General features: G+C 46.6%; 1 protein-coding gene across 1 annotated transcript in view; it reads right to left on the bottom strand.

Annotated features, from left to right (window-relative positions):
* Window positions 1–1,706: 1,706 nt before the first annotated feature.
* LOC138761919 (ectonucleoside triphosphate diphosphohydrolase 2-like) overlaps window positions 1,707–11,975 on the bottom strand; it is a 50,757-nt gene continuing 40,488 nt past the window's right edge. Inside the window, exons 7-9 of the mRNA XM_069934884.1 lie at window positions 9,483–9,602; window positions 8,696–8,833; window positions 1,707–6,869 (exon numbers count right to left, since the gene is read on the bottom strand). Of these exons, the coding sequence (XP_069790985.1) occupies window positions 6,663–6,869; window positions 8,696–8,833; window positions 9,483–9,602 (465 nt within the window). The 3' untranslated portion in view covers window positions 1,707–6,662. The remainder of the gene's footprint in view (window positions 6,870–8,695; window positions 8,834–9,482; window positions 9,603–11,975) is intronic.

The raw sequence follows: 11,975 nt of genomic DNA, 5'->3' as shown, positions 1-11,975 counted from the left end.
TTTTTTGTTATCTTCAAGTTACAATCCTTAGAGCCAATTTGAGCCATAAAACCAGGATTCACTGAAAAGGAGAAACATCTCCATGCAGGAAATGTATATAAGTTTATTTCTGGAATGTATTTTTTTATTGAGAAGGGCCCAGAGCCAGGTTTGCATAGGTCTAGGCTGAAATGGGTGTCAGATCTATGTCAGGGAAGTTTGTTGGCTACTATCAATGCCAGGTATAGATTGGTCCACTATATTTTTCTCCATCATCTGTACCTCACCCCACAGAAATTACACCAATTTTAAATGTGGTTTAGAGGTTGGTTCCTTTTGCATAAAGATGAATCCCTTCTGGTATGACCCCTGTGATACCCTAAACAAGATTACAGGAGTCAACTTCCCAGTAGACCAGTGATTCTCAATCTTTTTTCTTTCCACTCACATACCACCTTAAGTATTCCCTATGCCATAACTGCTCTGTGATTAGTAAAGGATTGCTTAAGGTGGTATGTGGGTAGAAAGAAAAAGTTTGAAAACCACTGTTTTAATTGTACCTCATTGACTCGTTATGTGCACGGTTTCATAACTCCAAAGGAAATGGGCCAATGACAATTGTTCTCAAGCAAAATATTTTGATAACAATTGGGTCTAGAGCAGTGGTTCTCAACCCTTCCCACTCACATGCCACCTTAAGCAATCCCTTACTAATCACAGAGCACTGAAGGCATAGGGATTACTTAGTGATATGTGAGTGGAAAGAAACACTATGAACCATATCAACCAATATATTTACAGATGCATCTCTTTAAATATTCAGTGACATTTTCTCTTTTTTCCCCCCCATCCCACCACCCGCCCCCCCTCCAAAAACAGTAAAGGAAAGAAAAAGGTTGAGAACCACTGCAATAGACTCAGAGCTTAGTTTTCTGGGGAACTTTACCACAGTTGATAGAACACTAATTCTCAAATTAAATTCACAGAAATTTCCTTATGTGTGCCTGAAAGTGCATAGCAGTAACATGGCAGTCTGACTCCCATCTACTCATGGAAAGATGGTCTTCAGAGATGAATAGCTGCATCCCACTTGAAACGATCATATACAATCTCAGGAAGGGATATAACACCTTCCTAAAAATCTGGCAGCCTTATTTAGAGCTGGCTCCAATATAGAGTTACAATTGCTACTGGCTAGCTAGTAGACCTCTGTAAAATTTTAACACTGTGGCATTATCGTGTCTCCATATGTTTTACAGTATGCACTGACAATGGGATTTTTTTTTTTTGCTTCTTTTCTTTTTCCTTTCTCTGTTTAATAGAACCTGTATAGAGGGGAGGGGGTGGAGGGAGGGATTCCCTTGATGTTTTGAATTTGGTATACTTGTTGATTGTTAAGTATATTAAAATGATAAGTAAAATATTACAAAAAAATCTTCTAGTTGATAAAAAGCAATCTTTTTATCAACTAGAATTAAAATTGTGTTAAACATTAGATTTCTGCATCTGATGTAGTCCCTGAGGCATTAATTTATGGGTTATGTGTTACAGGGAAGTGTATTGAATGAGGTTGGTGTTAATTTGGGAGTAATTTATTCACAGCCTCTTGGCCAAGGAATTTCTATCCTGAGAAGGGCTTTTTATACATGAGTAACATTATCCTCACTCCTCCACCAGTGGTGTAGACTACTTTGGGTATGTCAAAAGCACGAGAAGAAATTCTACAGTTTTCCAACCACAACACAACAGTTTATTTGTGACAGGTCTTGCAGCGTTGACAGGTCATGACTGATTGCTCTCCTTCCCAGATTCCTGAGATCGGATTTTGCACCACAAGACAGGGAACAAGTGCCAGCGAGGGCAGGGAGGAGCACAAGGTCCATCTGGTTGACCAAACCATTCCTGGCTAACACAAGCCCAGTACTGATGTTGCTGCAGGTTTCTCTGCCCCTATTGCTTGCTCCAGGGACTCTGGTGTCTGTATCTTCACCTCGTGGTTTCAACTGTGTGGCAGCACTCTCTCTGTGAATAAAGCTGTGGCTGCCACAGAACACCCATTCGAGGAGAACTGACCCAGAGCGGGAAGGGCAAACCGGGAGCAGGAGATTCGGAATTGTGACAGCAAACGATTGCTATGTGAAGGTCATGTTTATTTGATGGTGCTGGCCCCAGCCAGGCACTGGTTCCAGAGCCTGAAGCGCTCTCTGGAACCAGCCCCAATGAGTGCAGTAAGTTAACACTCTCACTGTGTTAACCCGGACATGCTGACTGTCTGCCCCAACTGGCTAAGGATGACCCCGTAAAGATAGAGTGGGATGAACTGGTAATCGGGAAATGTTTCGGTTAGTTTCCCTGCCACAAGTTCCTGTGTCATCACGAGGCAAAATACATTTCAACTGCAGTGCTAATGGTGGTGATGAACGTGATGTGGGGTGACGAAGGCGTGGTGGTGGAGATGAACACAGGATTGGGTGAAGAAGGCGGGGTGGTGGTGAAGAATGGGATAATGGTGATGAAGTTGGGATGGTGAAGAACACGGTGGTGGTGATGAAGAATGCAGGGCAGTGGTGAAGAACATGGGGTGATGGTGATGAAGGCAGGTGTTGATGAAGGCGGGTGGTGATGAACGTGGGGTGGTGAACACAGGGTGGTAGTGATGAACGCGGGGCGGTGGTGAAGAACATGGGTGGTGATGAAGAACGCAGGGTAGTGAACACAGGGTGGTGAAGAACACGGGGTGTGATAAATGCAGGGTGGTGGTGAAGGTGGGGTGGTGATAAACACAGAGTGGTGGTGAAGAAGGCGGGGTGGTGATAAACGCAGGGTGGTGGTGATACATGCAGAGTGGTGGTGAAGGTCACAGGACTGGGGCTATCATGGAGACATCAGAGTACAGACGAAGGATACAACTAAGGATACTGTGGGGATCGTGTGGGGAGGGGAATGTGGACAGAGTTAAAGTGGCCACAATGAAGACGTTGCAGTCCTGATGGGGGGAATGGGGGTGCAAATTGGAGCACTGATGGGAAATGGGCAGCAATAGAAGGGGGTGGGAATGGGAGTGGGATCCGGATAGCAGGGGGCAATAGAAGTGAGGCATTGAAAGAACAATGAGGGAGAGGCATTTTGTCTGTTCTTCCAGAGCCACCCAGCAGCTACTTATATTCACAACACAAACGTGCTGGTCACGCAGCATCCATAAATGAATAAATTTACTGATTACATGTTTATCACTTGGTTGGCTTGATCTCTATCATAGATTATAATATAGTATAGCCTGGAAACAGTAGAACATAGAACACTACAGCACAGTACAGGCCCTTCGGCCCTCAATGTTGTACCAACCTATATATTCTTTAAAAAAAATACTAAACCCATCCTTCACTGTAACCCTTTATTTTTCTTCCATCCATGTGTTTGTCTAGGAGTCTCTTAAAAACCCCTGTTTCAGCCTCCACCATCACCCCTGGCAAGGCATTCCAGACACCCACAAATCTCTGTGAAAAAAAATCTTACCCTATGTCTGCTTCCCTCAAGTCCTCTGGTGTTTGCTGATCCTACCCTGGGAAATAGGTGCTGCCTCTCATAATCTTGTCGTCCTCTATCAAGTCTCCTCTCATCCTACACTCCAAATAAAAAAGTCCCAGCTCTGCTAACCTTGCCTCATAACACTTATTTTCCAATCCAGATAACATTTTGGTAAATCTCCTCTGCACCCTCTCCATAGTTTCCACATCCTTCCTGTAATAAGGTGACCAGAGTACTCTAAATGTGGTCTCACCAGATATGTAATGTTGTAACATGACCTCTCTACTCTTGCAGTCAATGCCCAGCATCCCATAGACCTTCTTAACTATCCTATCAACCTGAGAGATGCGTAGATTGAACCCCAAGGTCCCTCTGTTCATCCACACTCTGAAGTAACTGATCATTAACCCTATGCTCAGCCTTCTGGGTTGTCCTTCCTAAATGCATCACCTCACACTTATCTGGATTGAAATCCATCTGCCACTTCTGCACCCAACTCTGCATCCTGTCTATATCATCTTGTAATCTTCAGCTCCATCCACAACTCCTCCACCTTCACTTAAATGTAATTCTAAAATATTTTTAACAAACATTAATATATTTTTAGACCCCTGTGGATTGTGAGCTCTAGCTTGTTTAGCTTATACCTAAATCCAGTATTAATGGAGTAGTGATAGCAGTCGGCAAATCTGCAGTGTGAGCCAGCCTTATTCAGTGGTTGATGACATCAGGGAGTCCAGTAGGGCATGGAAGGGGGAGACATTTCATGGCCCAAGGGTGCGCACTTCAACCTCTGCAGTGGAACCTTTCCAGGCAGTGATATAAGGCACTTTCAGGTGACCAAAATAATCCGATGTAAAGCCGCATATTCTACCTCTATGCAGCTGTCGGGAGGCCACCTGAAAGTGAAGAACATGGTCTGGAAAAGCAGTAGCTAACCCTCCTCCTTTAGGCATAATTTCCGGCTCGAGAATCCCCGTTGCTCCTGAGAGCAGCAGTGGGACTACGGCCACAGTCCACAGGAGCCAGCGTTCGCTCAGACGTGGCTCTCCTTCAGCTGACACGTTCAGGTGACAAGAAAGGCGTCTTCTCCGCTGCCACCTGAAGGTCCCAACTGCACTTCCCCAGCCGCGTCTGCCGGAGCATTATCTGCGTCCGAGCACCTGAAAGCGGCTATAAACCCCTTGCCTTCTTTTTGTTCACACCTCGAGGAAGGGATCAGGCCCGAAACGTCGGTTATACGTGTATATCTTTACCTCCTATGGACGCTGCCAGACCCGCTGAGCTCGCCAGTGATCTACTTGACTTCATCTGTCTTAAAGACTGGAATGTTGAGTGGGGCCAGGAGTTGAAGAAAGCTCTGGCAGTGCCACTCACTCCAAAGGAAAGGGAGAAACAAAAATTCTGGGGTGAAGGAAGACGTGTTTTCGTTTGGTTGCATAGTCAGATATAACTATAGGTGACTCCAAACCAACCAAAGAGCTTGACTGCTAATGCCCCGGTGTTCTAAGGAAGGACAGTAGATGGGTTTAAACAAGGTTGTACAGTCGGACACGTCCAGATATTTTTGAGGGTTAGGTTAGGTTTAAGGTGGGCTGTGTCCGGTTCACACCTCCATCCCACACCAACCTCCTTACACGAATTAACCAACAACCCTCATACGTTTTGAAGGGGGGAAGGAAACCCACGCAGACACGGGGAGAGCGTACAAACTCGTTGCAGAGAGCGCCGGGTTGCTGTGCTACAACAGCACCGTCCTGATGTCTAAGCCATGATAGCAACAAGGTTTCTGGGTCCCTGTCGCTCGTAGGCATTTCAACCATAATCTCACTTGTTTTTCCACGTGTATAGTGAAATAAGTGCCTTCTTCAGCGTAAGAAACAAGACCCGAGTCTCGCTGGCTTTCTCCGGTGAAAGGCCCAGTGAACAATTCGACGAGAGGCGACTCTTCCTGGTAACTGTCATCAGCACCTGAACAGCTCCTCCACATTGCTCTGCTGCGCACCAACCAACCAGCAGGCTCCAACTCCGCAGAGAAAAAAATGCCGGCACCACTTTATTGGCAGTAGGGCCGATTGAAATGTGAAGGGAGGTCAGTAACGAAAGTTTTTCCAGGGCCAGCTGTCTTCCTACCTCAGAGCAGGGAACCCTCCGCTGAGGGCGCGCGGGCTTTGACCCAGAAAGCCAAAGACTGACCAGCAAAGTCCATCGCCCGGAAGAAGAGCCAGGGCTTTCAACCCAAACCAGAAAGGCTTCAGGGACAGAGTGCCTACCAGGCTCTCCACGTTTGACTGAGGCTGCTGCCCGCGCCCCTTCTCCCCACCACGCCCACGGGTTGACGCCGAGCTCCGCATCTCTCCTGAGCCGGAGGCTCATGACCTAAGTTCTGTCCCGGCACAGGTAGCTCGGTGGCTCAGAGCCAGGGTGTGACTGGGGTAGGGGTTGCGGAGGAGATTCAGTAGTCACTCCCGGAGCACCTTCCACCGGCCGCTGGACCTTTCCTGGGGGGTGGGCGCTCCAGACTTGTGCTCCCTATCTGGGGTCATAGGAGGCGGGGTGGGGGGCTAAAAGAGCGGTGAGCAACTCGGCACAAATCTATTATGTGCAACGGTCCAGGAGAGGGCCGGGCCCGCAAGCCTTTGGATCCACGGTGACAGTGGCACAGTAAAATGCAACAGGGGTCAATAAGGCGCGAAGTTTGTCGGGTGGTGTTGAGGTACCTGGCGAGAGGGTACAAGTACTAGATTGGGACTTACTGACCTGAGTTTTGTAAAGTGGTCTGGAGCTCGTAATTCACTATGGCGTGATCCACTCGCCCCAGGAGCAAAGGAAAGGAAAGTGGTTGGTAGGAATAAACGTTCGGTTACTTTTTACAGTGATATTAGAGCTACATTGGGCTGGGTGAGCAGCTAGTTAGTGAGGCAGGAGCAAGTTAAGGGTCAATGAGGGAAGGCTAAGGTTCAATGGTCAGTGGGAGGGAACGAGGGGTAAGGTCTGGGTCAGTGAGAATGGTTTGAGGTAATGGCTGTTGGTGGGGATTGGGTCACTGGGGGAAGACTCCTGCAGTTAGTAGATGGCACAAGGTGAGAGGCTACCAGCTCAAGCTGAGGTGCCACTGGCAGGGCTAGTGGAGAGGCTGGTGGTCCCTCCACACACTACAAGATTCCAGAGTCATTCTTCACCAAACGGGAGAACAAGACAAAGACCAGGACTCCTGCCACGATGACCAGGATGAAGATCACAATAAGCACACACCAAGTGCCAAGCAGTTGCACCTTGCGGAAGTCAGGGTCATCGGGTGGAATCATGTTGGTGAGGTTCAGCATGTACCCTAGTGCCCAGCCAATGGAGACACCCTCCACCTGCAACAAAACACAAAAGGGGATAGAATGGGCCAGCAGAGAGAGAGGTGAGACAGCACAGGGCCAGACCAACAGTAAGAGGGGGGGGGGATGAAGTTAAAGAAGAGAGAGGGGAGAGGAGAAAGGGGAGATGGAGTTAAAGAGGGGAGAGAGAAATTGAGAGCGAGGTGAGGGAGAGAGATGAGGACAGAGAGAAACAGGGAAGAAAAAGATTGAGAAAAAGTGAGTGAAGGACAGAGAAACAAAAACTATAGTGTGTAATGGACTCATGGAGAGAGTGGGATGTGAAATGAGAGAGTGACCAAAAAATCTGCTCATGTTGCAAGAGGCCTAGTTAAAGGTGCCAGGTTTCTGATAGGAATGATGATGGGCTGAGGGACCTGTTCTGTACTTGTTTGACTCTTCGATACAATGGTGCTTCTGAAGTTTAATTACCTCACATTGAGTTTTTTTTCTGAAGATTGAAGAGTCTTTCTCTCCGACTACCTGGGCTGGAGGTCAGCCACTGAGAGTTTTCTTCCCTCTGTTCATGTAACCAGTAGCAGGAAAAATGACTTGTGCACCCACAACTGGACAAAGCTCTGCAGTAGCTGGCTGAAAGCTTGCTGTTGACCAGATCTTCTAAGGGAGGTCATGCTCATGATAGAACAAAAAGGGTTAATAAGATTGGTTGCTAGAATGGAGACTTGGTCATTAAGAGAATAAACCACCTCAGTCAATACTCTCGAGAATTTAAAGGAAGAGGAGATGATCTCATTGAAACACATGAATTTTAAAGGTGTTTGACATGGTTAAAGTTTCAAACAATGAGCTGCTGGAGGGATTCCTTGTGTTAGGCAGCATCAGTGGACAGTCAGCATTTCAGGTCAGGACCCTTTGAGTCCCTCTAACCTCTCCTTGTTTGCTCAAGATTCTAGTCTCTGCAGTTCTTGTGTTTCTCTAGGGGAGATGTTACCCTTGTTCAGGAATTGGCATCTCAAAAAGGTCAGTCACATGAGGCAGAGATGAGAAGAAATGTCTTCACTCAGAGGGTGGTGAATCTTTGGTATTCTCTACCCTAGAAGGCTGTGGATGCTCAGTCACTGAGCATATCCAAGACACAGATGAATGGAGAGCTGGGATTTGTACAGGGAAGCAGCGTTAAGGTAAAGGATTGGCCATGACCTCTCTGAATGGTGAAGCAGGCTTGAGGGGCTGAATGGCCTATTTATTACAATCATATCAAAGTATTGCAGGAAGCACCACAATCTCGTGGAAATCCAATGCCCTGTCACTGACCAACAGGTAGTTGATCCCTATACTAGCATGGTTGGGAGCTGCTGCTGCTGTGTGGGGAGAGACAGGAGTTTCAACCAGCTTGGCTGTCCAATCAGTGATACAGTGACCAAGTTGTACCTGCACCCTACAAGCCTGCAGGAGCTGCAATCATTGATGGTGGCCAGATCTACCTGTGCTGCATTGGTTGCAATACTGGATCCATCCATATGACATCAGCAATATTGCAGCAGTTCAATGGAACTGGATGGAGAGAAGGAGAAAGAATCATGCAGACAATGAGACAGGCTGATGGATAAAAGAGGGCAAGTGTGAGTAAGTGAGGCAGAGAGAAAGCATGTGTGATAGGGGGAAAGAATGATGGCCAGTGAATTAGAAAAGAGAAAGGAAGACAAAAAAGAGTGAAGGATAGAGGAGCTCAGAGACTGTGGTAGAAAGCTGAACCAGGAAGAGAAGGAAAGCAGACGAGATGCTCACATAGAGAACAAGAGGCCAGACAGGGAAAAGGTGGGAATAGCGAGGGCAGTGCTGCAGAAGAGGCCACACTCAACCTTTTTCTGGAATGCAATGTTCTTGAACATCTGGTTATCGAACTTGTAGCCTTGGGTCAACAGGGTGTGAACGTAGTAGGACATAGTGCAGTAATCGACCAGCCACTTCTCAGGCGTGGTTGCAGCTTTCTCCTTCAGCTAGAAGAGAAAGAAACACTATGAAGGGAATGTTCTAGAAGTCAGGCCGATTCATGCTGACCCCAATCCCTGAGACATGGGAGGTTAGTGAACCCTGAACCCAGCTCTGCCTCATATCATTGCTAGGCATTGAGATGACCCAATTCAGAAGTCCCGGAAAATTAAGTGGAGGGAAGGGATTGAGAAGAGAGGGAAACAGTGAGGGAGAATTGTGGAGGGAGGGAATAATGGGGGCGGAGGGAACAAAGAGATGGATGGTGGGGTCAGGCATTACGGGGGGGGGTAGAGTGTGGGAAGTTGGGAGAAGGGAAAACAGAGTAAGAGGGGACAGAAGGAGAGAGGAATGGGAGGGAGAACAAGGTGGAAATGGTGGAAGGGAGATGGAATAACAGGATTGGAACTAAGGTATAATGGTAACTGAGGGAGGAGAAAGAGAGAATCAGGAGAGAATGGGTGATAACCACAAGAAAGACCACAGGAAGGAATGAGGCTGCTGGAGTGAGGATTTGAAGGAGGTAGAACAGGGCCAGAGAATGACATGGGGAAAGGGGTGACTGTGAAATTATTAGTACAAGGAGGGTGGAGTTGGGGAGGAGGTTTCTGGGAGCTGGACATCAGTTGGGAAATATCTCTTTATCAGTGGAGTTACCGTTTTGAAGTCCATGCCACAGAGAGTATCAGCTGCTTCCTTCAGTTCGGCTGGGGAGGTCACTGCCCTTCCTAAAGTTGTCTCCAGGAAGTTTACGGTGTGATAGAAAGCAGAAAAGGCCTGGGCATAGAGAAAGGTTAATGGTTAATGTCAACCAGCTGCACAGGGAGGGATCAGAGGAAGGACTGAGCAGAGGATAGGTGATTGTTCTGAAACCTTTTGAAGGAGTTCCTAACCCCCATAAACATCAAATCCAAGCTTCTGCCGATTTGATCAGTATGTAGAGGAGAGGGATTTGGGTAAAGGGGAGGTGCCTGGAGTCTAGAACCAGCTTCAGTTGGGCAGGTCTGGTCATGTGACATCACACCTTCCAAATGTTTGTAGCGAAGGAAGCAGCAAAGTTGCCCATGGATAGGAAGAAAGGAGGGAGACAGAAAGCAGGGAACATCTGATCTGTTCACTTGGGATCAGTGGCAGGAAAAGTGCTGGGTTATAATGGAGGCTGGAACTAAAGAACATCTTGAGATGAATTATCCAGGATCAACTGAGATTCTTGATATTCAGCTACATAGGAGAAAATATGGCATTTGGAGGAATTGAAGCCGCAGGAATTAAAGGTTTGTCTCCATTTGACCCGACTAGAGAAGCAAGCAGTTAGTGCTCACTGGGTGGCATGGTACAAGGAATTCAATTCATATGCCAATAGCTTGGGACTGTTGGTCAATGGGGCAATGCTGGCAGAGCTCGCACAGAGGAGGGCTCTACTCTTGTATACTGCTGGGACTGCAGTGCAGGAGATTTTCAAGACGCTGGCTAACACGGAACAAAGCTGATTATAACAGGGCTGTTGACACCTTGAAAAAGCATTTTGTTGTGAAATCAAATTCCACATTCCAACGCCATGTCTTTCGACAGATCAAACAGAGGGGCATGGAAAGGATTGCTCAATTGGTCACACGACTCAGGAAGGCAGCCAAAGGTTGCAATTATGGAGCAGATTTGGAAAACCAGATTTGAGATCAAGTGGTACAAAGTTGTACATCAAACCACTTGAGACACAAGTTGTTGGAGAAAAGTGCAACACTCACACTGGCAGAAACATCAGCAATAGCAGCATCATTTGAAGCAGTGGAAACTCAGTTTCAGACTATGAAATTGGATGGTCCCCCAGCTGGACGTGATGGTGCAGTTTTTGGTCAAGTTCATGATATTTACTGCCACAAGCAAAGGACAGCAACATGGTAAGCACACTAGTTATTCGGAACATTGTGAATGTTACCGATGTGGAAATGTTGGACATTTTGGCAAGGATTTGTGCTCAAGATTCTAGTCTCTGCAGTTCTTCCTATCCATGGGTCGAGTATGCAGAAGCTCTGGTAAAAGGGCCATTTTGCTAAGAAATGCAGAGCCCCACCCCAGGCAAGAGGTGAACCCGGACATACAAATAATTGTAGAGAAAGAAGGGGATGAGAGGCGGACATAGACTGAGGGGCGGACAAAATGTATGTCATGTTGAAAAGGGTTTATATGAATGTGAACGTACTCGTGATGATGATCAGGAAAAACAAAATGAGACAAGATATGTTTTTGCCATTAGCAATAAACATGCAAATGCAAAGGTGCCAATAGTGATTGGAGGTGTGAAGGTTGATCTCACGGTGGACAGTGACACCAGCATCATAGACAGAGTATTGTGGGAGAAACTGAAAAAGAAAAAGAAAAAATGTGCAACCAGAAGATGTGAGAAAAAGTTGTTTCCAATTGTTCAAAGCCGCTTCAAACAATTGGATGCTTTACAGCAGAGGTGCAGGTGGATGTCCAAAGTAATCTTACACCACCTACCACAATGGCAGAATTTGTTGTCATAGAGGAACGAGGTGAACCTCTACTGAGTAGGGAGACAGTGCAGGCAATGGGTGTATTATGTATAGGCCTGAATGTGAACTCAGTGCAATCCTATATTGATCTGAAGGAGGAATTCTGGTCAGTTTTTGAAGGATTTGGAAAACTAAAGAACAGGCAGATCAAACTGAAAATAGATCGAGAGGTCAGGCCAGAAGCACAGCCCATGAGAAGGACACCATTTGGGCTGAAGGAGAAAGTAGAACCAAAAATACATGGACTTATCCAACAAGACATCATTGAACCAGTTGAGGAACCAATACCTTGGGTCAGCCCAGTTGTTGTAGTCCTGAAACCCAATGGAGAGATCAGACTAGGTATTGATATGAGGAGAGCAAAACGAAGTAGTAATGAGGCAAAGGCACCCCATTTCTACAGTGGATGAAGTCCTGCAGGAACTATTGACAAGCAAAGACTTCTTGAAGTTGGATTTGAAATGGGGTTTCCACCAGCTAGAACTAGGGCCAGAGTCAAGAAAAATCACTACATTCGTCACACATTGTGGATTGTTTAGAATCAAAAGGTTACTATTTGATGTAAACACTGCTCCAGAAATGTATCAACATGAAATCCACAAAGTGATCCAAGGAG

The sequence above is a fragment of the Narcine bancroftii genome, chromosome 1 (genome assembly GCF_036971445.1).
Source record: "Narcine bancroftii isolate sNarBan1 chromosome 1, sNarBan1.hap1, whole genome shotgun sequence".
NCBI classification, from domain to species: Eukaryota; Metazoa; Chordata; class Chondrichthyes; order Torpediniformes; family Narcinidae; genus Narcine; species Narcine bancroftii.
The sequence above is the reverse complement of the archived record's forward strand: the minus strand, read 5'-3'. Positions and strand labels throughout refer to the sequence as shown.